Below are 24,847 nucleotides of genomic sequence, written 5' to 3'. Positions count from 1 at the left end.
CGAGCATTCTGCCTCGGATCCCCAGGGGTTGTGGCAGCAAGATGAGTCACCTTATAAATATAGTACGTTTCCCCAGGGGGACGGCGGTGGGTGGAGGCATTTGTAGCACTCACTCTGCTTTAAGAGATCATTTAGAGCAAGTCGTTTATCAGAGAGCAAAAACAAGCTAACCAGGCACGCGGCCCCTCCCGGAGCCTTGGCGGGTGACTCCCAGCAGGCACCCTCCTGCTCCACGCATGTTCCGGGGAGGCTGGCAAGAGCCGGAAGGTCCCAGAGTGTCACTCCCGCTCCATCTCTCGTTCTCCATCCTTCATTCCATCCTTCTGCTCTGTTTCTGTCTACCTGTTTCTCTCCCGCTTCCTCTTTCACTCTCCCTTGCTGTCTCTCCCTCTCTCCGCCTCCTTTTCCTCCCCTCTCTGCCTCTCAAATCTCTCTCAGCGGGCTCCTCTCTCTACCTCTGTCTCCTCCATCTCTCTACCTTCTCTCTGTGTTCGGTCCTCTCTCTTTCTCTTAATTCCATTTTCTGCCCATCTCTCTGGCTCTGTCTCTCTTTCCTGCTTCTGCCCTATTTACCCTCCATCTCCAACCGTACCCAGTGGGGGTCAGGGTTGATTCTTCACATCCCTACGTAAAACCAGGCCTGGGTGGGGCCTCTGCCCTTGGACTCAAAAGAAATGCCACTTTCCTTCTGGCAGGTGGCTTTGTCCCCTTCCTCACCCCACCTCTTCCTCCATTTCCCAAACCCAAGCATTCAGAGCCCAGCTCTGGGTCCAGGGTCTGGACAAAGAGGGTATCTGATGGCCCAGAGCTGAGCCCTGTGGGATAACAGTACCCACTACCTTCAAAGTCATGTGGGTTTGCAGGGATTATTCTGGAAACCACCTCCAGGATTCTGTGAAGGGGCTGGGGCAGGTCTGAGCCTCCACGGGATTCACCCTCTGCCTCTCAGGGGCTGAGCCTTTGGTCCCATCCCAAAAGGGCTGGGGAGAGGGGGCTGCCAAGGACACAGCCTCAGAGGAAGGCAAGCAGCCTCTAGGTAGGGCCTGGCACTTGGCGGAGGAGAAATCAGGAAGCCTAAAGATGAAAGAACTGAGTCCTGTTTCCAGGAGCCACATCCTTGGCCTCAAGCCCAGCCTTAGATCATAGCTGGTCTCATTTAATTGAAAACTGACTGGACACAGCCCCCTACATCATTCTTCTAGATTCAGCATCGCTGTCAAGGCTGGATACGGTCCCCGAAGGAAGGAAAAACAGAGCCCTTGGAATATGTCATACCCTGGACCAGGCTATGTCCCATGAGTCTCCTCATTTAATCCTCCTAGGAAGCCGAGGAGATGGGCACAGTGGCCGGTCAGCTAAAGACGCTGAGTGTCAGAGGCGCTAAGTGACTCGACCAACACCAGCCAGCTAGAAGCCCTCAGCATCTCCAGTTCTCCTGTTAAATAGCTCTGTTCCCTGGCAACAGGCAGCCTGTGGTCCCGACACAGCCCAGGGTAGAGGGGGGCACTGCACCCTAGAATGAAGACCCAACAACACAGTTCAGCGACCGTCAGGCTCCTGCTCACATTCACTGGCTGGGCATGGACCCCGTGTTGTCTGCAGCATGCACTCCTGCTGATCTGCCTCCCAGCACTTACTTCCCGTTTGTTTTTCCAGCAGCACCACCCTGACCCTGCTTCCCCGATATCACCCACCTGGCAGGCAGGTCATAGGAGGGGTCCTGCCTTGCCCTGCTAGTTTAAGGGTTGGGCACAAGGACTCCAGTGTGGCCAATCAGATTCTCTTTCCTGAGATTGAACACAATAACCTAGAACAAAAAGTACTGGTAACTGATTTATTCTAAAGAAACCCTACTTGTGAATATTTCTGGAACTGCCCTGCTTCCTGGTAGGTCCTGGATTCGATTGTTAAGCATTTTCTGGGTATGTGAGCTCCTGTGTTCTCATAATTTCTTTCTTCTATTGAAGTTAGCCAGTGTCGGTTTCTGTTGCTTGCAACCAAAAATAACCCTAGCTGATGCCTCACTATCCTGCAGGCAATAGAGCCATGGCACGATAATCAAGGCTATGCATGGCTGCGCCTGCTCCAGTCTGCCCCCACCAGCTTTCTCCTGCCTGTGCCTGCCACGCTGAACCGTCTTGTGACACTCTGAGTGCTCCATACTGATTGATGCCTGTGTACTTGTGTTTTATGGTTTTGCCATCATTTACTTAATCAATCCCATACTAATGAACCTTTTAAAATTGAGATATAATTCAGGTATGAGTCAGAAGTCTCCAGAGAAACAGACCCAATAGGATACGTATATATTGAGAGAGAAGGAGACTGATTGATTGATTCACATGTCTGTGGGAGCTGGTAAGTCTGAAATCTGTCTGCAGGGTAGGTTGGTAGGCTGGAGACCTAGGGAAGCAACTTGAGTCTTAAGACAGCCTGGAGGCAGAATCTCCTCTTCCCCAGGGGACTTCAGTCTTTTTCTCTTATGGTCTTCAACTGATTGGATGAGGCCCACCCACATTACGGAGGGTAATCTGCTTTACTGAGAGTTTACTGATTTAAATGTTAATCTCATCTTAAAAAAATGTCTTTACAGAAACATTTAGACTGCTGTTTGACCAAACAACTGGGCACCCTGACTTTTCCAAATTGGCACATAAAATTAACCACCACAATTCACATATCATACAATTAACCATCTTAAAGTATATAATTCAGGGATTTTTAGCATATTCACAAAGTTATGCAACTGTCACCACTGTATAATCACAGAATATTTTCATCACCCAGAAAAGAAACCCCAGTGCTTTAGCAGTCACTCCCCACTCCTCCTTCCCCAGCTCCCAGCAACTACTAAAGGCTTCTGTATTTTGCCCGTGCTGGTTCGCCGTCCTCGCCTCTCACTTTGCCTGCCTGGTAAATTTCTGCTCACTGTTCAAGAGCCAGCCCTTCTGAAATCTCTTCCTTGATTCCAACCTTCCTGGGACACACCATCCCACTTGAAGAGAGTTAATCACTCCATCTTCCCTGACCCCCAATTATAAGCCATCCAGCCCTCTTGGCAAAGCCCTTAGCAGAAGATATTAAAATTGTCTCTTAACTTGGTTCTGTTTCTTACCAGGCCAGGGGCTTTTAAACTGTGGCCAGAAATTTCAGGTGTTCTTGAAAATGACTCGTGTTTTCCATGTGTGTATATGTGTGAGTTTGTGTGTGTGTGTGTGTGTGTGTGTGTGTGTGTGTGTGTGTGTGTGTGTGGTGGTAGGGGGGTGTTTCTTAGGAAAGGGTCCACAGATTCCATCATATTTTCAAGACGGTCCCAGGAAGTCAGAAAGTCCCATGACATCAGGCAGGGCTTCTCAAGGGCAGAGACATACTTTACTAGTTCTTCCCTGGCCTCGTGCCATGTGCAGAGTATGAGGCTTACTGAATGTGCCTGGCGATGAATGAATAACATTTAGGAAAAGGTCCCTTCCTTCCATGGTTTTCCATCATCGTTCTCTGTGAAGCAGTTAAAGAGCAAAACAAATAACATATGGTTAAGAGTCAGAGGAGGAGGATAGATGTATAAGTGCACACTCATTCATTCATCCATCTATCCACTCATTCACCCATTCATTCATCCACCATTCCACCCATCTACCCATTCACCCATTCATTCATTCACTCATCCACTCAACTACCCAGTTACCCATTCATCCATTCATGATTCATTTTATGCACCTACAGGAAACCACACCTAGCGCTGGCTGTTCGGGCTCAGAGAAGCAAGCAGTTACTGCGAGTATCAGAGACCTCTGAATGTAGAGGGAGGTGATGTGGTAAAGTCCAGGAGGGCTTCCTGGGGGAGATGCAGCATGAGTGAGTCCAGGAGGGAGGAACAGGGTTGAGACAGATGGAATGGAGGCCTGGGCAGGGTGTCCTGAGCATGTGTGTTGGAGGGGCAGGAATCAGCATGATGCCAGGCTGACCAAGGACCCAGAAGAGGGAGCGAATTCACACACCAACAGTCCCTGCAGCCCAGAGAAGGCTTTTTAAGCCTCTAGGAGGTGATGCCTCAGAGAAGTCAGCCCTGTGGGCTCAGCTGAGCCTGTCTGTGATGAGGTGTGGGGTGTTATTACCCAGCCGGAGCACAGGGCCGAGCTGAGTGGGTAAAAATACTGACCCTGAGCCCAGCCAGGCACTGAGCAGAGGGAAGATTTCATTAGTGCTGGAAAGGAAGGATGTGTCTGCTCCCCTGGAGGCTGGAGGGCAGGAGGCTAGCCAGGCGGGGAGGCTGACCCGATGGCCTCTTAGTGGTGATTGAGCAGCCTGGGAGGCTCCTGGCCCTAAAGGAAGGGGGAGGGAGAACAGGACTCCATCCGTTACCTCAGCACGTACCTGAAAGATGGAAGATGGCTGCCAGAAACAGGCAGAAACTCCCCTTGAGAAAGGAGAAGCCGTGCTGTAGCAAGATTGCACAGTTGTGGTTGCCAGACGCTGGGTCAGAGCAGACGTGGGGGCACTGACCTGGCTAATGTCCTTCTGCAGGAGGGCCCCAGGGCATGGCTGACCCTTCTAATCTCCCTCGTGCCCTGTGAAGGCCCTGGGAGCCGCCCAACCCCTAGCCTCTCTCTCCCCGTGTCCATCCTGCTCAACCTCTCTCTTCATCCCCTGCCCTCCCTCGCTCTCAAACACATCCCCGCATCTCTGAGCCGTTCCGAGCAAACCACTCTAAACAAAACTGTGGCATTACTTAGGGCAGGGATTCTGTGCCCAGAACTGTGCTTGGTTTTGAGGTTCAAAGGTAACCACTAATCCCATTCCTTTCCTGTGGACCACTTGAGAAATAGCTGCAGCTGTTAAATGCGGAGGAAGGTACCTCCTTTATTACTGTGGGAGCTGCATTGGAGGAGGGCGCCTGAAGCCAAAACTTCCAGCCTCAGGGAGTGAACTTAGCCGTAGGGTCTCAAACAGAGCAACTGGAGAACTGGGGGTCTCCTGCATGTCCCCCTCAGCCCCCCCGGGATGTGTGCCACGTGTGGGGGCGGTGAGCTGAGGCAGCTATAAGAAGGGGCTGAGCTACAGATCTGAGGGCTATTCGCCACTGTCCCATTGAGATCATCTCCACCCTCCCCACTGAGAAGGGAGTGGGAGGGGTAAGGAGGGGCAGCCATTTCTCTCCAGTACTTCCAGGTAATTGCTGGCATGTTGGGAACAGAAGTGTTTCTTACTAAGCTTGGCACTTGGCAAGTATTTTCTAATCAATGCCTCACTGTGACTGTTTAAGGGAGGTGATAGGCCTTGGCACCCACGGCGATGGGGAATCAAAGAGATTAAGGGCCAAAGCCTTGAAGTGGTAGAGCCAGGGTCCTGCGTAGCTCCCTGGCTTCTTCTCCAGGACACATGTTAACACACCAAGCTTTGCAGAAAGCTGTTGGAATCATTTAAACAGAGACACTCAGTAAGCCATGAGAAGTCTGTATGACCTTGTTTCAGTTGCTTAACCTTTCTGTTCTTGCTTCTCAACTGTAGAGTGGGGGCATTGAAAGCAATCTGTATTCACGGTGAACCTGCTTTGTTGAGAGGCTTCTAGGGCATCCAAAGGGGATAGGCCATGTCCTTGACATGAGAGCTCTCAGCTCCTCCCACTCCCAATCCCCTCCTTAAAATTCTCCCATGGTGATGGGGGCAGGGGGATGGGCAATTATAAAAGGCAAGCACAGACAAGTTAGTTCCTTTGTGATGAGGGAACAGTTGGGTGTCTTGACTGTGCTGGTGGTTACACCAATGTACACGCGTGATAGGAGGGCACAGAAACTCGCACGCACATGCACAGGTGCTCACACATGCATGTGTACACACACACTCATGAGTGCATGTAAGACTGAAATCTGAACAAGGTCTGTGGATTGTACCAAAGTCAATCCACAAATGACAATTGTACTTGTCAATTATATAGCGATGGTTATTGTCAGATGTTACCGTTGGGGGACACTGGATAAAGGGTACACTCGACCCTTCTGTCCTCTTTTTGCAACTTCCTCGAAGCCTATCATCTTTTCAAAATAAAAAGAGAAAAAGAAATTCTCCCCCGGCTCCTCATTGCTCTCAGCATAAAATCCAAACTCTGTGCCAAGGACCATAGGCCCTGCACACCGTGACCCCCCACCCCCACCCTGGCTTCCTCTGGAACCTCTCCCCCTCCCTCTTCTCCATGCCTGGAGCCATCAGGTACATTCCTTTTACAGGGACTGAGCCTTGCAATTTCCTTCACCTCAAGTTCTCTCACCCCAAATCCAAACATAAGGAACTTCTGTTGATCATTCACATTTCAGAATTAATCTCCCTTCCTCAGTGAGGCCTCCAGTCTCATGTGGATGCCTTTAGCTGCCACAGGAAGCCCTTCTCATGTCCTTATGGTGCCTATGGTCATCAGACATGGCCTGACTTGTTTATCTACTGCTTTATGTCCTGCCCACCCCTCCCTATGAGAATGGAAGCTCCTGAGGGCAAGAAAAATGTCATTTGGTCACTGGTGTGTCCCAGTACCTACAACGGGGACAGGCAGGTACAGATGGGAGCACCTGCAGATGAATGTTTATTAATGGTAGATGAATGGATGGATGGATAAATGGATGAATGAATATATCAGACAAGATAGCATATGAGCAGAAGTGAAAAAGGAAGTTACCTAATAATTCTTCCCCAGGACTCGTACTATTGTTTAAACACACACCCACCTCCCTGATTTACCAAAGGCCCTAGACTACTCTCCTGGTCCTTGTCTCCACTCTTCCATGCAGTTCAGGTCTCCGGTGCCCTTACTTTCTCCGAATCATCAATGTAGCAAATCTAGCTCTTGGGATAATATCAGTCATTTATACTTTAGTCTGAATTCCAGGTCAAGTACCAACTATTTGTAGTTTAAATTTTATTTGATTATTACTTCATCTTGAGGGAATTTCAGTAAAGATGAGGGAGATACATTTTGGGACAGAAGCCCACAGTGTTGTGCCTCATAGAAAGCCAAGAATTAATTTGGATCTGGTTTTGGCAGGAAGGTTGTGACAGTCAAAGACAACTTTTGGTAATTTTAAAATATGCAAGACACTTTCCACAGGCCTGAGTTACAGTTGCAACTCTGGTGTTCTCTCCCTGGGTGTCCCTGAACAAAATTCTTTCCCTCCCTGGGCCATCTATAAAATGAGGGGCCCAGCTATGTGACATAAAAAGTCCTCTCTAGTTTTGAGTAGTGTAATTCTAAGACAGACCTTGTTTTCTAAGGAGAATATCTCAGATTTTTGGAGATGGTGTGCACCTTCAGAATCAGAGCCTGGGGTGCAGGTCTAGCCCTTCAGCGACCCCTACGCCCAATCCAGCCATTCAGTTCCTACTGTGGAAGGTATCTGTATCCCCCATCACTGTGAGCTCCTCATCCCACCTGGTGCTCAGCTTGGGATGCTCGGGGCTTTGTGTGGTTCTGGCAGCTTGCGGGAAGGGTTCTTAGGCAAGGCATTCCATCCTCTGCAGTGTAGCAGACATCGGCGAGACATTAACAGATATTGGTGAGACATTGATAAGACTGGCTCTGGGTAAATGGTAAAATACTGGATCAGGGTTGCATATGGAAACCGGAAAGTTTCCATCCCTGGAGAGCTTTAGGAAGATTGATTGTTCCTGGGTGACTCCGTTCCTCACTTCAATCATCTATCACAGGTTTTATCAAGTCAAGTCACCCGTGGTGGCTGGACCTGTTTTCTCCAAAGTCCATCCAGCTATAGGTTCAGGAAATCCATAAACGAGATTAGAAATGAATTGTTGCTCTGCTCTTCGGGGCACCACCATTCTTGGGGAACCAGTTAAAGAGCACACGTCATATGTTCACAGTGGGGTTTGGCTGGTAAATTCCTATTCATCTTTCAAGACCCAGCTCCAGCATCTTCTCTTTTGGAAAGCCTTGCCTGACTTCCCCCCTCCACCACCACTCTTCTTCCCTGGGTTGAATTAGATGTCCCTTCTCTGAGCTGGTGTGGACCTCTGAGCTCATTGCCATGGGCCCATCCCCCTGTCTTCAAATAGTTCATATGCCACTGTCCTCACAGGATTATGAGCTTCCTGTGGGATGGGAGCAAGCCCTCTTCACCTCTCTCTGCATCTCTGGCACCATCACAGGACAGGCGAGGCAGAGAGGGGGCTCAGATGCTGGCCAAATCGTTGGAGGGACTGGGAGCTCTTACATCATGGACAGCAGACTCTGTCTGGCAGTATGGGAAGCAGGCGAGGGGCCCTGGTATCCTCTGCAGCCTTCCTCAGCTTCCTCTTACTCGGTGGCCTGGATTCTAGCAAACCGCATCAAGTCCTTACAGCATGCCACTCATCCGCACAGCATCCTCCTTCCAGAACAGCCCTGAGCTACGGGCACGAATACTAATGCAGCATGCAAATGCCAGCCCAGAGAAAGAGAGCCCTGGACTGTCAATTAGCTTCCCCAGCACCAGCTAGAGCGTCCAACCCCCTCAGTCACCAGGGACCAGCCCAGTGCAAGAAGGGACAACAGAAACAGAAATCATCTTGAGAGCCGCTGATGTCAAGCAGTATCTTGTGGCAGCCCAGGAAGGGAGCCTCAGAACAGGGGAGCAGAAGATAAGGCCAGTCCAGCTTCTCACAAAGGGGGCTGCTCGGGGTGCTCTGGAGGAAGGGCGGTGTCCCTGCTCCTTGAAGGTGCTGCGTCTCCCTTCCCCTGCCACCCTACCATCTCACCTGAGTGCCAGCTTCAATGCACATGCCTCATGGCATCCTCTAAGCCAGGACAAAAGATCTTTGCAGCCACTCTCCTCTGATCCAGGACATTCATCCTAGAAGGGAGGGCTCCCTATCACCCCATCCATTCTTCCTGCCCCCGCTGTTTCTTCAAACAAACATCCTTCTCTTGCCTTTCCTGCTCCTCTGCTTTCTTCGCTTAATGGGTAGTAGCAGGGGCATTGAGGACAGCTAGAACTGGGTTCAAACCCTGAGGCTACAGCTCATCACTCAAGCTTTGTGGCCTTGGGCAAACCACATCACCTCTCTGACCCTCAGTTTGCTAATCTGTAAAATGGAGGGGAGAGCAGAGCCACAGAGGTATAGTAAGGATCGCTTTAGGAGTAGCTAAGAATTTCCGGCTACGTCCTCTGGTGTGCCAGGATTGTTGCTTTGCTTGTTTCTTAAATTGCTGAGCTTAATTTCTATTCATTCTTTTTGAGAGGTAGAAACGAAATCTCAATAAACTCGGGATGCCCCACCCCACTGCAGCATTGCCTGAATATTTTTCTGGAGGCTTACAAGCATCAAGTTGTGGGGTGGGCTCGACCAGGTGTGTAGCTGGTCACTTCTCCAAGCAGTCAGCCTCCGGATGTCCTGGTTCCTGTATGTTCTGTGGTCACAGTGCCATCCAGGTCACAGCAGGGACCCCCAGCCTAGCACCAAGGTTTGCTGGTTCTCTGGGGCTTTCTGGGCCACATTCCTTACGGGGGCAGGGGAAAGAGTCTCCTCCTTCCCAGACTCAGCAGGGAGATACAGGAAGGGATCTCACTCCTAGGAAATATGCACAGGCCGGCAAAGTGTGCGACGTTCCACATAGTGGGTTGGAGGGGCTGGAAGAGGGACTCTGGGCCATGTCCACTCTCTGAGGCTCTACTTAGGAAACGAGCAGGGTCTCAGCCCCCAGATTCCCCGAAGTCTGGGGTTTCTGTGCTGAGTGCTCCGCCTGGCCTTTTCTCTTAAGCCAGAGCCTTTGTAAGTGAAATCCAAAACGGCGACCCCATCGTCTCTGTGTCATCTTCGCCCCAGGCAGTAAGTGCCACAGGTCTCAATTGTGGAGGAGGGTATGCTGGTCACAGGACAAAACAGAAGGAAACATCTGCTGATACCTGGTCGTTTTAGGTTGCCTCAGTTCTGCAGCCTGGTCCCGGAGTCAGCCCTCAGCGTGACAGCAACCACGATTCTTTTCCACTTTCCTTCCTCCCTCTTCAGGCTCCAGTTGCTGCAACGGGGCTGGGAAGCTGGGAGCCCGCGCTGACAGGTTCAGCCGGCCGTGCAGGGCCAGGGGCATTCATCGCTGGCTTTATTACTAATCATCACGCAGCGTGGTTGCTGCTCCCTCCTCCCATCCCTGCTCACTTCCTCTGAGGTCTTCAGTCCGTAGAAGCCCTGAAGGAAAATGAGACCCTGTGTGCATCCCTGCAGGCTGGTGGCCACGGCTGCAGCTCCCAGGCACTAAGGGTATGGGTGAGAGCAGCACCTGCCATCAGAGGGCCAGGCTCTGCACCTCCCCTCTGCATCTGTCCCTCAGCTCTAAGATGCTACCCCATTCCCGTCCATCCCCAGAGAAATAGTGCTAGAAGAAATCAGTTGCAACAGCTGCTGGAGGACTTAGAGTTAGACAAGAAGTGTGGGCTCTGGAGTCGGATCATCTAAGTTCAAGGCCAGCTCTACCACTTATTTGCTGTGTGACGTTGGGCAGGTCACTTAACCTCTCTGTGCTTTGGTTCTCTCATATATAAAATGGGGGATAATGAGAGTATCTACCTTACAGGGTATCGAAACGGTGAAGTGGGACCAGGCACATGACTAGATTGTAGTAAGAATTCTGTAGATGACGGCTATCACTATTAATATAATTGTTATATAACCCAAGGAGACCAGAGAAGAGGAGTGAACACAGCTGATTCCTGGACATTTACCCAAGATTGTGAATCCATATGATGCACACACTTTAGAAAGATAAGAAGTTCTGCCCATGGTTTCTGTCCCCATTGCCCCAGCCATTTCAGCGTCACCTGTCTACCCTGCCGCACTGCTGTGGCAGTCATCCAGGGCCACCCCTGCCCCACTTCAGCCCTGCTCTGCCCCTCACTCTCACCTGCACCCGCTCCAGCCCCATCCCTCTCCATCCAGTTCTACCCTTGATTTCTCCACCCCACCTCCTCCCTCACCTGTGCCTTCCTGAGCTGCCCTAACCCACCCACCCCCCACCCCCGTCTTGCAGGTCAACCTGGCCAGGGTCAGGGGCCTGTTTTGTCACTGGCAGAGCTGCAGAGGTCATTCCCACTGGTTTCTTGGTGAAGTCCGGGGTGTCACAGGGAGCTGTTTATCTACCCTTCACCCCTTAAACTGTGAGTTCTCCAAGTCAGTGAACAAAAACTTCTGCAACCCCAGAGACTCATTCAGGGTGTGATAACCAGGAAACACTCATGAAATGCACTCACCGAAATGTGACTGAATGAATGAGTAAGTGAAGGTTAATGATGATGTTAGTGATGACAGCATGCTTCGTGGAGCTTTGTAAACTGCCGAACCCTATGCTAAAGCACCTGAAAGCTTCTTCTCATTTCACAGCAACCCTAAGAAATAGGCACAATTATTACTCCCATTTTACAGAAATTGAAACTGAGGCTCGGAGAAGTTAAAGTCACATAGCTAAGCAATGACTGTATCAAATCCCTCGGTATAATCTTTCCTCCTTAGGACAGAGATTCTTGACGAGGTGTCCACAGATGTGTTCGTGCAAAGTGTGAGTGCATGTGTGCAGTTATTTTGGGGAAGAAGTTTCACAGGTTTCATCGGATACTTAAACGTTTGAACATATTTGAATCCACCTCTCCACCTTTCCTCCTTCCATGCATCCTTCCATCTGCCCCCAGGGAGCCATTTGATCAATTTCACAAAGCACCTACCTTGTGCCAGGTCTGGTGCGGCACCCACGATTTCTCTGGCCTCCAGGACACCTACTGTTGCTTCAGATAGTGCAAGCAAGGTGCCCTGGAATGTCGTTCCTCCCTGCCTGGATCTGGGTAACTCAGAAGGGCTTTGCTGCCAGTGTCTGGGCTGCGTGGGTGGCTGCACTCTGTCTGAACTCATCTCAGCCCCTGGTGGAGACAGTTCCAGTGCTGGAGCATGAAGGGGGAACCCTTGGGGGCAGTGCAGCCATCAGAACATGAAGGCAGAGCCTGTGTCCTGGCTTCCCCTGCGTCCCCGCAGCCCGGGTCAGCCTCGCTCCCTGAAGGGGTGTGATCAACCTTGACAGATGAGGCCATGCTTGGTGCATGAGGATGTGACCAGGAGAGGCCCTTCCCAAGCTTAAGTCCTGTTCCAAGCTCTTTTCTTGCTCCTGGGAAAGTGGGGAAGAAGGTGCTTGCATATGAGACCCCAAGAGGAAACTGAGGAATGGAGTTAGCATTTGCTGAGCCAGGACTGTGTTCAGCCAGGGAAGCCCTGTGCTGGGTGCTCCTGCAATCATGGTCGGCTTCAGCCTCACCCTGCCACTGGCGTTGGTAGGATTGTTCCTCTTGCAGATGTGCGGAAACCAAGGCTTTCAAAGGTCAAATAACATGTTCAAGATCACAAAACAAACCCCGAATTTGAAGCCTGATATCCTTGGTATCACTTGTGACATCATTTGTAGTTTGCAAAACATTATCCCACGTGGCTTCTCCAAGCGTCCCTCACCACCTCACCCCAAACTCACCTGTTCCCTCCCGATTGCAGTTTGTGATGAGGAGAGGATTCGGTTGTCTTCACCACCAGCTCTGAGAGCAGGGACTCTGGCCTCTTCTTGTTCATTACTGATCCATGTATTTAAAGTAAATACCTGGCAAGGAGATGGTGCTTAATAAAAATATGTCGAATGAATGAAAAACTAAATGTGCCCCAAAGCAAATAATAATAAAGGCCGTTTGCAGAGTGCTTTGCAGAGAGACAAAACCCTTCCCCTTTACTTTATCTGACCCAGTCCTTGCACCAACCCTCGAAGGGGTCTTATTCACGTTTCACAGATGAAGCAGCCCAGGCCCAGAGGCATATGTGGGAAGAGAGGTGGGACTTGATCCCAGGCCTAAAGGATGTGCCCTTTCCCTGCCTTGAGCGATCTCAGAGTGAGTCTCTGTAGAACTCTTAGGACGTCCTGGGCAAGGCTGAGCCATGACGGAGGGGGACAGAGGGAGGAAGCGCATGCTTTGCTTTCCAACAGCTCACAGTCTATTTGAGGAGGCCAGACTTATGCATGTGGAACATTTGGGAAATGGTACAAGACAGCAGCTAGCATAGTGCTGAATTGCACATAATCAGGTGCCAACTACATTCCCTTCCTTAACTAGTCTGAGTCTCTTAATACCAGATGGGGACCCTGAGAATAGATTTCCTATAAAACAGATGAAGAGCTAAGATGGAAGCCAAGAGGAAGGTTGCGACTTACTCGTTTCCACGCGGCTCTAGCCCCGCACAATGGCTGGCCCTCGGCAATGAGCTAGCGGCAGTGCACCCTCCGTCACCAGCCTCACTCTGTGCCAGGCCCCTCCTGGAGCCTCACAATGGTGACCTCACCACTCTTCCTGGCCAAACCACGAGGTAGGCACTAACGTAGTCCACAGAAGGTGAACGTAGGCCCAAAGTCACACAACTAACAAGGGACAACAAAATCAGGGTCTGTCCCGGCTCTAGCAGCCCCCCAGATTCATGCTCTTAATCTGACACTGCTGCCTCCGCACGTGGTGGGAGCTCGGTGAACTGCCCTTGCCCACAAGGATGGGAAGAGGCACGGCTGAGTGATGAGGGAGGGAGGCAAGGAACAGTGTGCGTGTTACATAAACAGACAAGCGCACGCCTGCCGTAACAGGATTTCTGCGGGTCCTTGACAATATTACCCTCTCCTCCCTGCGCAGCCTCCCAGGGGTACCCTAAGGAGTCTCACAGAGGGGCTCATGTCAGAGGGAAGGCAAGGCCTTGCCTCCAAAGACAGGCCCTGTGAGCGCGTGCTAGTCTGCTCAAGCTGCGATAATGAGATACCTCAGACTACATGGCGTAAACAACAGCAGTGTATTTTCTCATAGTCTTGGAGACTTGAAGTCCAAGATCAAGGTGCCAGCTGGGCTGGTGTCTGGTGAGAGCTCTCCCCTTGGACTGCAGACGGCTGCTTCCTCCTCGCCGTGTGTGCACCTGGTCTCCCCTTGATCATGTGTGCGGGGATGGTAGGGACCCTTTGATGTCTACCCTTTTAAGGATCTCACCCTCGGGGTCTCACCCTTATGATCCCATTTAAACCTTAATTTTTTTTCCTTGGAGCCTCCATCTCCAAATGCAACCACTCTGGGGGTTAGGGCTTCAACATATGAATTTGGGGAGGACACAAACATTTAATCCACATAAGGTGGATGAGGGAGGGGACCAGGGCTGGAGACGGTGCTGGAACTAGCTCACCTTCCGGATCTAGAGGAAGCCACAGCCATTGAAGCCCAAGCTGGTTGGGGCTGGCAAGATCATCTTAGCAAGCACACCACGTCGGGGGCTGCAGGACAAATGGACCTTACACGCAAGTGAGAGATGGGGGGACTCCCTCTCTCTCCACGCAGTCTCTTTTGCAAGTTCCCAAGAGGCAGGGAGTGCGGCTGCTGGCTTCTTTTTCTCTCTTGTTCCTCACACTTATTGTGCATTCCTACTTAGATGCGTTCTTTGTGAGCACCTCACGGGTGATGTCTGCTGCATCACACAGCATGCATACGTGTGCGTGTGTGTGTGTGTGTGTATTTATCTGTAGATAAAACCTACCACACAGGGCATCATCAGGAATAAATGAGCTCTTGTGCATGTAAATATCTGGTACACGGTAGATCTATGAATGAACAAATATTTGTGGAATGAATGGATCTTAACTTGGGAAAGTGTGCTTCTTTCTTTGAAGGGCAAGGACGATCTGGTAATCATCAGTTTTTACTTACTAATTGGGTCACTGAGCAAAGAAAATTAGTTTGTTCATTCCTTTATTCATTTATTGAACACCGTCTGACTGCACCCCTCTCCAAAACCAGGGGTTAAGCAGACAGTGTAGAGCTACATCAGTAGCAGTCCCTGCTCTTAAGGACCTTGCAGTCCAGAGGGAGAGACAGATAGAGAAAGGGACAATGAGATGCAAGGTAGTGAGTGCTCTGATGGGAAAGAGGCCCCAAGTGCTTAAGGAACCCCAAGGGGGGCACCACTTGGAGCCAGGGAGGGATTCCTGAGGGCAATGACACCTTGAAGTAGATCTTCAAGCATAAATTGAGGTTGTCAGATGGAGAAAGAGCTGAGTGACATTCTAGGCAAAGGAAACAGCATGTGCAAAGGCCCTGAAGCACAACCACGGAGGGCACATTAGGGACTAGTGAGGGTCAGTGTGGTTGGAGCCCCAAAGGGAGTAGGGTCTTAGGAGATGAAGACAGGCCACAAAAGGGCCTCGTAATTCCCACTCAGTGGTTTGAACTTTATCTCGGTGACTTCACTTTATTCTCACTGCTCAGAGATGACCAGTCGTGAACTCCTCTAGAGGCACTTTATATTTCTATGTGTAAAATGGGACAACTCACTTCTACTCTGCTTCTTCAGAGGGTTGTGGGGTGGAGGAGTAATGTGAGAATGGCATCCCAGCCTTTTGTAAACTCTCAAGTGCTAGTCCTGGTCTTCAGGTAGTGCGGAGATGAGCAGAGGCCTGAGGGTGAAGTGGCTCCGTGCTCCATCCAGAGACATTTGCGAAGCCTGGAGCTGCACCATCACCCTCTCCCCAGCAAACATCCCTCTGTTCCTTGAGTCCCGCCATCCTAGTGGGTCCTCTTGTGACCCCAGACTTCAGCCTCACCCTCGCCCTTCTTCCCCAGCAAGGAGGGAATGAAGGAGGTGGGGCCAGGCCCTACCTGTCCTTCTCCATCATCCAGAATCCAAGCCTCCTGGACATAGATAAGCCCTGACTTGGCAGTTAGGAGAGCTGAGGCTTTGAATCTTGTGGGGCCCAGAGGAGAGCTCCCCAGCTCAGTGGCCCCCAGTGTCCCTTTCTGCCCATAAGAGGGTCCCCAGGATGTGGCAACAGAACCCTGGGCTCCAAGTTCTAATCGCACATCCTTGCTGGGTAACTGCAGGCAAATTTCTTGCCCTCAGTAAGCCTCAGTTTCCCTCTGTGGTGATGATTAGACATGACCTGCCTAACTCACAGGGTGTGAGATGATGGGAGCTGTATAGCAACAGGCAATACAAATGAGATGAATGGATGTTACTAAATGCACCTTCCCAGTTGCACAAAGTAGGACATGTGCTAGGATTTGAGAAAGCATCAAGGGCCAAATAGGTGAATAAAACTAGTCAGGATCCCTGGCCAAGTCACAGGACACCTGTGTCCTTGGAAGGGCAGCTAATGGTCTGGAATGAGGGGGAACAGCTCCTGAGGGCCCCGTACCCTTGTGGTACGACTGTATGCCTGTGTGGCTTTGAGTCGGTGTGAAAGTGGATGACTGTGATGGTCTTTCGCACTGACTGCGTGGGCATCTGCATGCCTCTGTGTTTGTGTGTGTGGTCCTATGGATGCACCTGTGGGTGCTGTGGGCTGTGAGTCTGTGTGTACACCACCACTGTCTGTGTGGGCTTGCGGGACCTGTGCTCATGTTTGTGTGACTACGTGTATGTACATGCTTATGAGGCCGTATGTCGAGAGCCTTATGATCTACAAACACTGTTTATAATGGTTACCCAGGCAGCTTGGACTTGGAGGAGGGATGGGGAGCAAGGAGGGGAGCCGAGCTTGCGGCAGGCGGGGCGGGCAGAGCGCGACTTCCGCACCGCATGACGCTCTGGCTTGGGAGTCTGTTCCTCAGGCTTCCAGAGAGCAAAGGAGGGGAGATGCCTAAGGGGAATCCACAACTGGAGGATTGGAAATGGACCCAAACTCTGCCCTTTCACATGAGAAGCCAAGACAGGGGCTGGGGGCCTGTGCATCTGTAGTGAGAGCTCACAGCAGGGAGACTGCTTCCCCAACTCAGCCATTACCCCCTCAGCACTAACTCACAGCCTGCTCCTAACCGATGGCTAATAAATTCTTGGGGATGAAGAAGGGAGAGAGAGGGGGGAGAAACAAGAGTAAGGAAGTGTCCAAAGGGCCCTAGGGCTCCTTCCCCTTCCCCAATTCCCTGTCATTCAAAGGTGGCCCTGGCGTTGGAGGAGAAGAAGGGCACCCTCCTCCCAACACATCCCAGTTGGATGTGTGGTTTTCATCCCTTCCTGGGTTGAGGAGAGTTTTCCCCCATCGTATGAATTCCCACGGTGGGTTAAATAAGATTTCCCTTGAAGTCAGAGGAACCAGTGCACCCCACACAAGGACACACACACGCACGCACGCGCGCGCATTCTTCCGGGTGGCAATCTGCTGCCCCCTGAACCCCACCCACCCGCCGGGCGTCCGCGCCCGCGCGCCCCTCGTGCGCCCGGGCCCCGCCCCTCCGGGGTTACCCGCCGGCCGCTCTCCGCGCGGCTCCGACGCGCCCCGGGCTCCGGCAGGCAGGCAGGCAGGCAGGCAGGCAGGCAGGCAGGCAGGCAGGCAGGCAGGCAGGCAGGCGCGCGGCTCCGCTCGCAGCCGTGCCGCTCCGTTCATTCATGATTGGTACTCGGCCCCCCGAGACCCAGCCCGAGCGAGCGCCGGGGGGGGGCGCCGAGCGTGCGGCAGGAGGGGCGGGCAGTGCGCGACTCCCGCACCGCACGCGGCTCTGGCTCGGGAGCCTGTGCCCGGCGGGCGCGCCAGCCCCGTGTCCAGCGCCAGGCAGGCTTCGGGGCATCGTCCTCGGCCCCCGGCGGGCAAAGCGGCCGGGCCCGGGTCCGAAGGCTCACCAGGAGCGGCTGGCCCCTGTGAGTCAGTGCATGTGCGGGGCTGAAGAAGGAAAGACACGGTTCCCAGCGCCCCGGCCCCACGCTCGCTGAATACCAAGCTGCGGGCGAGCTGCCGGGTGCTTTTTTCCCTCCTCCAATTCGGAGTAGAAGATCCACACTGATTTCTTTCCAGGGGAGGGGAGGGGCAGGGCCCGGGGTCCCAAGTCGCACACAAGTCTTCGCTGCCATGGGGGCCGTCATGGGCACATTCTCGTCTCTGCAAACCAAACAAAGGCGACCCTCGAAAGGTAAGCCACCTCCTTCTTTCTTTTGTTCCCCTGCTGGGTTTGGGGGTGCTCAGGGCTGGGCTGGGGTGTGCCACCTGCCCCACTTGCCCCGGACCCCCCTCTCCATGAGGAGCGGGTTCAGATTCCTGTATCCAAAGGAGTAAGAAACCGGCGGGAGGATTGGTGTGAACACCCGTGAGCTCGCAGAGGAGGGAGCCAGAGTGGGCTCTGGCCTCGGGGGGCAACAGGACCCTTCTGGGGTACCAGGTGCCGGGACCCGGAAAATCCGTAGGAGCAGAAGGAAGGGGGGAGTGGCTGGATTGTCTGGGTGGAAATGTTGGGACGCTCTTTACCATTCCAGTGTTGGCTGGTGTTTGTGTGACTGTGGGCACCCAGCAGCGGCGCTCACACATTCACACACTACCCACCGGCAGCAATGCTGTGGAGACCTGGGGGTCCACCAGAGAGAGAGTGTGCTTTCTGCCCCTTCAATAAACCTCTGCAAGCCAAAAGGAATCAGCTGCTGCCAGGTGGTAAAACTCCCAGGGCTGGTGTCCTGGTGGCTCAGGGAATCAGGAGCCAGGGCATCACGCGAGGGTGCTGCCATGCTCTGGGAACCGCTGGGGAGCTGAGGGCATTGTCAAGGGCTGGTGGATGTGTGCGCTAACATCAAGGATCAGAAAGCATCATATCCTGGGGCCTGTCCCGCCTGGATCCCAGCTGGGACAATCTCACCAGTGGGACGGTTGTCCAGTGGGTCCATGTGAAGTTGGGGAAAACATGTGTTGTGCCTTGGGGGACTATGCTGGAATAAAGCGACTGGATACAGTTAGGAAAAAGAATATGATGGGTCTGGTTTGGTTTGGTTTCATGTTCAAATACTATTGTGAGTGGTGGAAGGACTTTAAGTAACCTGACAGTTAAACCTTCAGGTTCTGCCACTGGAACCCAGGCTCTGGTTACAGGTGGGGTTACAGCTCCAACTCCTTATGCAGGCCTGTGATTAGATTTGTGTTAGAACAATGGTGGACTCCAGGACGCACAGTGAGTCCACTCTTAGGACTTGGTTGGTCTTTCCGGATTCATTAGGGAAGGCTGCATCCCAGAGCTCCCTGTGAATAACCTGTTCTCGAGGGGTGCAGGCATCTGGCCCAGCCCCCAGAGACATCAAGCTGACTGAATACTGAGGAACAGGATCTCTCAGTGACGATCTTAGGCATTCAGAGCCTAGACCATGGGAAGAGGCCCATTTGTCCAGCTGAGTTATACATCCTTCTGGCAGGGAAGGGACTGGTTGTCTTAGGCAGGACAAGTCTGCGAGCCTTGGCCCAGGACCTTGACATTCAGAGCCTCCCTTCTCATAGATCCTCCGATACTGCTTGACTAGGGGCAAAGTTCAACACCAAAGCCTGGTCTCCTCCCCCAACATCTGACCACCATGAGGTCCCAGAGCCCAGGGGACTGTGGGGACAAGAAATTCTGGGGTTTGTTTTAAAATATTTGCAATGCCTTTGGTACTCCTGGGAGGCAGCTAGGTATCAGAGAAAGATCCTGGACCCTCGAGTCCAACAGAGTCTGGGTACAAATCCCAGCTCTATCCCTCCTTCCTTAAGTGACCTCAGGAAAGCCCTTCACCTCTCTTAGCCTCAGTTTCCTTATCCATGAAATGGGCGGGGGTACTATCTCCAGGCAGGAAACTGGTTGTGGAGGAAGTGGAGAGAGGGAGGACCCTGCCTCATATACTGTGTTGGCTGCAGCCACCAGGGACCCAGAGGAGATTGTTGAAAGATGCCAAGATCAAATGAACCATGGATCTGTGCTCCTTATGCGGGCCTCGGCAAAGATTAAGAGCTCAAACATTACTGTCTACCATTCCCTTTTTGTACACAAAACCCCAGGTCACCCTGGATGAATTCCTGCAGGATTCCCAGAGGCCAGAGCTCTTTGCTTCCCTGTCCTAGGAGTCTAAGAAAAAGAAGAGGGGTCACCAGCATTCAGTGAGCTTCTACTGTGTGTCCTTTATCTGCCATTTCTCACTTAACCCTCACAACAAGTTCATTGCAGGTCTAGGGCTATTGGAAAGGCCACCATGAGAAGCTGCCCTGAGCCCTGGGTGGCTGGTCAGCCCCACTTGCACAAAGCCCCCACCACAGTGGCTGGAATTGTCCAGAGCTCCAGCTCTGTACACCACCCCACCCCAGGCATTTGCCCTGGAGCAGTCTTATCTTCTTGTCTTGCTCAGTGGGATGCTGATCAGCAGGAGACCCTTTCTGCAGAGAGAAGTGGCTCGGAAACTGACCGGAAAGGCTAGTGATCAGGGATCACTTCCTGGTCCGGCCCTTTCTCCCATTTCGACCTAGGTTTCACCTTTGAAAGGGGGAAAGTTACATTACGCATTTTCTCAGGTTCCATCCAGTTCTCAAATTTGAAGTTTTTTGGGGTTTTTTGGGTTTTTTTGCTGATGCTCTTACCAGTGCTGTGCATTGTGATCTCTGAGACATCAGGCTTGGATCTAATTAGAATCAGTCAGAAGAGTGTGGTGGAGATTTTCAACTCAGGAATCAGTCTCCCTGCTGGGTTCAAATCCACGCTGTACCACTTACTAGCTGTATGACTAAGCCTTGTTTTCCTCAACTACAAAACAGGGACAGTAGTAGATACTGTCTTAAAATAGCTGTTGTGTTGTGTGGATTTCAGGGATAATGCAAATCAAATGCTTAGCACAAGCTCTCCTACATGGGAAGTAGTCAACAAATTGTAACTACTATTCAATTTATGACTCTGCTGTTTGGGGCTTCCAAATGCCTAGAGTAAGCCATCCTGGAAGTAGTCCATGCCTCTGGAAGTCCTCACAGTTCATTTCTGGAGCTTTCTTCCTGCCCTGTCCAGGGAACTAGGACCCAGACCCTACGTACTCAGATGCTGACTCTGTTGCTGAAGCCCCCACTGACCTCTGTTTTGTGGCTGGTCCTGAAAACATTGTATCTTGTTCAACAAATACACTGTGTGTTTCAAAATTATAATTTGGAATGCCATACATATAAAGCTCCACATGATTTAGTGCTGAGGGATGTACGTAGCCCAACCTGGCTGTTCAGGGAGAGCTTCCTGAAGGCAATAGAAATCTAAAGTGATTTAAGAGCTGTGCCACTGAATAAAAAGCATTCACATTAATTTCCTGTCCCACTCTCTGTTTGGGATCCTTGTCTTTAATTAAGAAAGGGAAAGGTCCTGCTTCAGGGATTCAGCCTCTGCATCCCAGGACCTAGGTAAGATTTCTGGCTCTGGGCGTCTTGTGTGTGCTTATCAGACCAGGGACACTGCTCTGGCCTTAAAGGGTTGGGATGTCACGGGTGATCAGAGGAGAATCATGCAGGCGCAGCAGCTGGGGCCTGGGCAGGGCAAGAGAATTTAGGGAGAGCATCACTCTACCAAGGGCATCTCAATGGAGATTCGCTTATAGCAGATAATCCCACTTTGCAGGGGTGGCTGTGTTATCAATTTTCCGTGACCGAGGGACAGCATTTGGAACCTTCAGGAAGGACTGAGCGTGGAATTTCCAGAGTGTTCACTGAATAGATGAGCAAACAAAATCCCACAGCTGTTAGAGGCTTTTCCTATGGCCACGTGACAAGCTAGAGACAAATATGGGACTGTTTTAGTAGATTAGTAAGCACCTCGGAATCTCAGACACCTTATGGAAGCCCAGTTTTCCTGATGAGGCTGGGTTTGGGGTTTATTGCTTGGGGCAGCGTGTTCAGCCACCAGAGATCTGGGGGACCAACGAGAGGCAGCGAGGCATAGAGAAGCACTAGCCCTGTTGTCACACTGTCCTAGGCTCAAGGGACCTTTGGCAAGTCATTTCACCTTAGAAATGTCATTTTTTTAAATATCTAAAAGAGGAATACTGACTTACAGAGGTATTTGTGCCTTGAGCAATACCAGTTTCTGCATCTTTATCCATTCTGTTAACTCTGTATTACCCTCCCCGCCACTTCCTTATCTAATAGTTAAAATTCTACCCAGATTCCAGAACCTCACTCAGCTGTTTCCACATTCAGGAAGGCTTCCCCAAGCCCCAGAAAGAAGCGACTTCTTCCATCTAAATTCCTTAATCTTTTACGGTGTACAGTCTCATGAATCTCAAGTCATGCTTTGAATTAGGCAACTGATGGAGGTGTTAACCCCTCACCCCACCCCCAGAGCATCAGCTTTTTGAGGGGAGCTTTTCTGAATCATCCTTCACAGTCCCCAGCTTGGTTCCTTGCACATAGTAGGTACTCCATAAATCTTTTCTGGAGGAAATGATAAATAACAGAATGCTTGGCCTCTCCCTGTTATTTCCTAGAATTGCAGACCCTGCAGGAAAAGTTAGCTTCCCACTGGAATTTTAGTTACCAGCCCTCTGCCTGGAATGAATTCTGTTATTTGGTCTGCTGGCTTTGAATTGGCTTTGTCCACGAAATGTACTGAATCTGTTTACCATTTAGCAGGGAAGTGCTGCGGACAGTATTCCTGCTGTCCAGCCCTCTGATAGCCACAAAAGTACGCGGGGACTACACCCAGTGCCTGGCACAGTTCTGATCCTCCCAGAAGAAAGTCAGTGGAACTCAAGGTGGAGGGAAGAGGGAGATGGGAAAGACTGAAATATGGAAGTGAAAGGACGACTGCCTGAAATCCTTGGGGTTTTTTTTGGCCTGGTCCCTGCAAAGGGCCCATGTCTTGGACCTCTTTGTGTACCTAGAAGGGCTTTGCTCAATAAATGCTTTAAAAAGTGCAGAGGAGCAAGCGAGTGTGTACATTAAAAAGTGAGTGGAAGAATGAATGAGGGGATAAATAAATGAGTGAATGAGTGAAGAAGCAGATGAAGTATCGAAGGAATGACAGAAGGAATGATTGAAGAAATGAGTGCATGCATGAATGAATGAATCCATAAATTAATGAATGGTTAATGAGATCCTAGAAAGGCTATGGTAAAAGACTGTCTTTGCATGAAGAGCATTGCTAGTCAGGCTACCCGAATCCTGGATCTAAACCCCCCGCCGTGAGACTTGGAAGGAGTCAGTGGTACAGGAAGCCCTGGTATAATTAGATAATTAATACTAAACTTATAACAAGTGCTTCTTGGAAAGCTAAAAATTATAAATTCAGTCAAGAAGTATTCTGATAATTTTTTGGATACCAGTAGGTGTGTAGTATTTTGGGGGGAAGGTGGGAAAATGGGAAAAATATCTCTAAGCCTTCAGTCTCTTGTTGATTAATTAAATAAACTAAGTGAGGACTGACCCACAATGGCCTCCCTTGTATTTTAGGTTACCTTTATGTTTTCTGGGTGAGATCAAGAACCTGTGTTTTTGTCCACTCAGTTATTTGTTCACCAAGCAATTCCATAAGTATTCCTTAGCAATGCTTCCCTGATGTTGTTTTGCTCAAGATCCACTTCTACTTCCCCACTCTTCCTCCACTTCCGCCTCCCTGTTCACCTGGTGAACTCCTACACATCCTTCAAGACCTCATTCAATGTCACCCCTTCACAAGTTCTTATAGGCAGACCACGTATCCCCCTCCCTTGCTCCCCTACAGCTATTGCTGCTTCCCTTTGCCACAATCCTAAACATTACGTAATTATGGATTTACACGTTTATGTCTCAGACTAGCTCTCAGGGAACAAGTCTTATTCCAGGACCTCTGTCAAGGCCTGATACCGATGGATGTTGTCGGCTCATCCGAGTAGTGCAGGGTTGTGGTGGCGCCAATGAGAAATCCAGATCTGCTCATGGGGAAAAGTGCTGCAGAGTTCTGCATTATGGCCCTGGAGCTGATGCTCCCATTTATCAGGTGGAGGACGAGCAGTATTGGTGGAGAGAGAGAGAGTGTGTGTGTGTGTGTGTGTGTGTGTGTGTGTGTGTGTGTGTGTGTGAGTCGAGAGACTGACTGAGAGTCCTGGGACCTGCAGACAACTTGGCTTATCTCTGAACGCTTCCCCTCTCTCCAGGTGGTGTTTTAAATAGGTCACCTTTAGGGAGTCTCTGTTATCAGTTGAGATATCACTAGCATCCCATAACCTAGCCACTGGAACAGAGCGTTGGATTAATTCTTGTTATTCCAGGCCAAATTGAAACCCTCCCAGGGGCAGTGGGTGGGGGGCGCCATGGGAACTGCACTCAGTGCAGATCAGGAGCTCGGAGTCGGGCTGAGCGATAGGACCACTGGGGTAAAGTAAGAGCTTTGGGTTCAAACTCCAGCTCCATGGCTTCCTAGCTGACTTCTCTGAGCCTCAGTGTCCTCCTCTCTAAAGTGAGGACCATGACAAGTGTCCCCCTCAGGGCTGTGGAAAGGGTCAGCAAAGTAGTGAGCACAGTGCGTCGCAGAAGGTGAAGTGATTTTAGCAGCTCGGGGTAGCGCTGGCTTTGCTGCTGCCTGTTGTCCCATCTCAGGGCAGGTCCCTTCCTTTTCTGTTTCTCCCTCTGCATAGTGACTGTGAGTCCTTGGTGATCTCTGTGCCTTCAAGCTGTGGCCTCTGATTCCATCCCTCTGGGACCCAGAGCCATCACAACCATGGCCACTGGAATCCCAAGCAAATTCTCTGGGTGGCTTCTGTGGGAAGCTGTCAGTTGTAGATGATGAAAGAAATTCCCAACAGTGACAGAGGAGAACGTGGATTGTCTGCTGAGTAAATAATAGCTAATAATAGCTAACGTTGGCCTCACCTTGCTCTGTGCCGGGCACCTTGCTCTGCCCTTTTCCCATGTTTATGTTATTAACCTCCTCCCAGCCCTAGAGGACAGACCCTATTACAGTTCCCATTTTGCAGATGAAGAAACTGAGGCTCCAAGGAGAGAAGGGTCTTGCCCAAGTTTGCACAGCTTGCACATAGCAGTGCCTGGTTCTGACTGATCCCAGAGCCTGAGGTCTTAACCACCATACCAGCCTCCTCCCCTTCTGGCCTT

At 51.1% G+C, this 24,847-nt stretch overlaps 1 protein-coding gene across 2 annotated transcripts in view; it reads left to right on the top strand.

Annotated features, from left to right (window-relative positions):
- The window catches only part of KCNIP1 (potassium voltage-gated channel interacting protein 1), a 317,892-nt gene that overhangs the window by 102,968 nt on the left and 190,077 nt on the right, over nt 1–24,847 (top strand). Inside the window, exon 1 of one of the 2 annotated variants that reach the window (XM_010972249.2) lies at nt 17,373–17,918. The exons of the other annotated variant lie outside the window; for it this stretch is intronic. Within the exon in view, the coding sequence (XP_010970551.1) occupies nt 17,858–17,918 (61 nt within the window). The 5' untranslated portion in view covers nt 17,373–17,857. Of the gene's footprint in view, nt 1–17,372; nt 17,919–24,847 lie in introns of those variants that run through there. 2 annotated transcript variants of the gene reach the window in all.

Source organism: Camelus bactrianus, chromosome 22 (genome assembly GCF_048773025.1).
Source record: "Camelus bactrianus isolate YW-2024 breed Bactrian camel chromosome 22, ASM4877302v1, whole genome shotgun sequence".
NCBI lineage: Eukaryota > Metazoa > Chordata > Mammalia > Artiodactyla > Camelidae > Camelus > Camelus bactrianus.
Note: the sequence above shows the minus strand (reverse complement) of the source record. Positions and strands in the feature narration are given on the sequence as shown.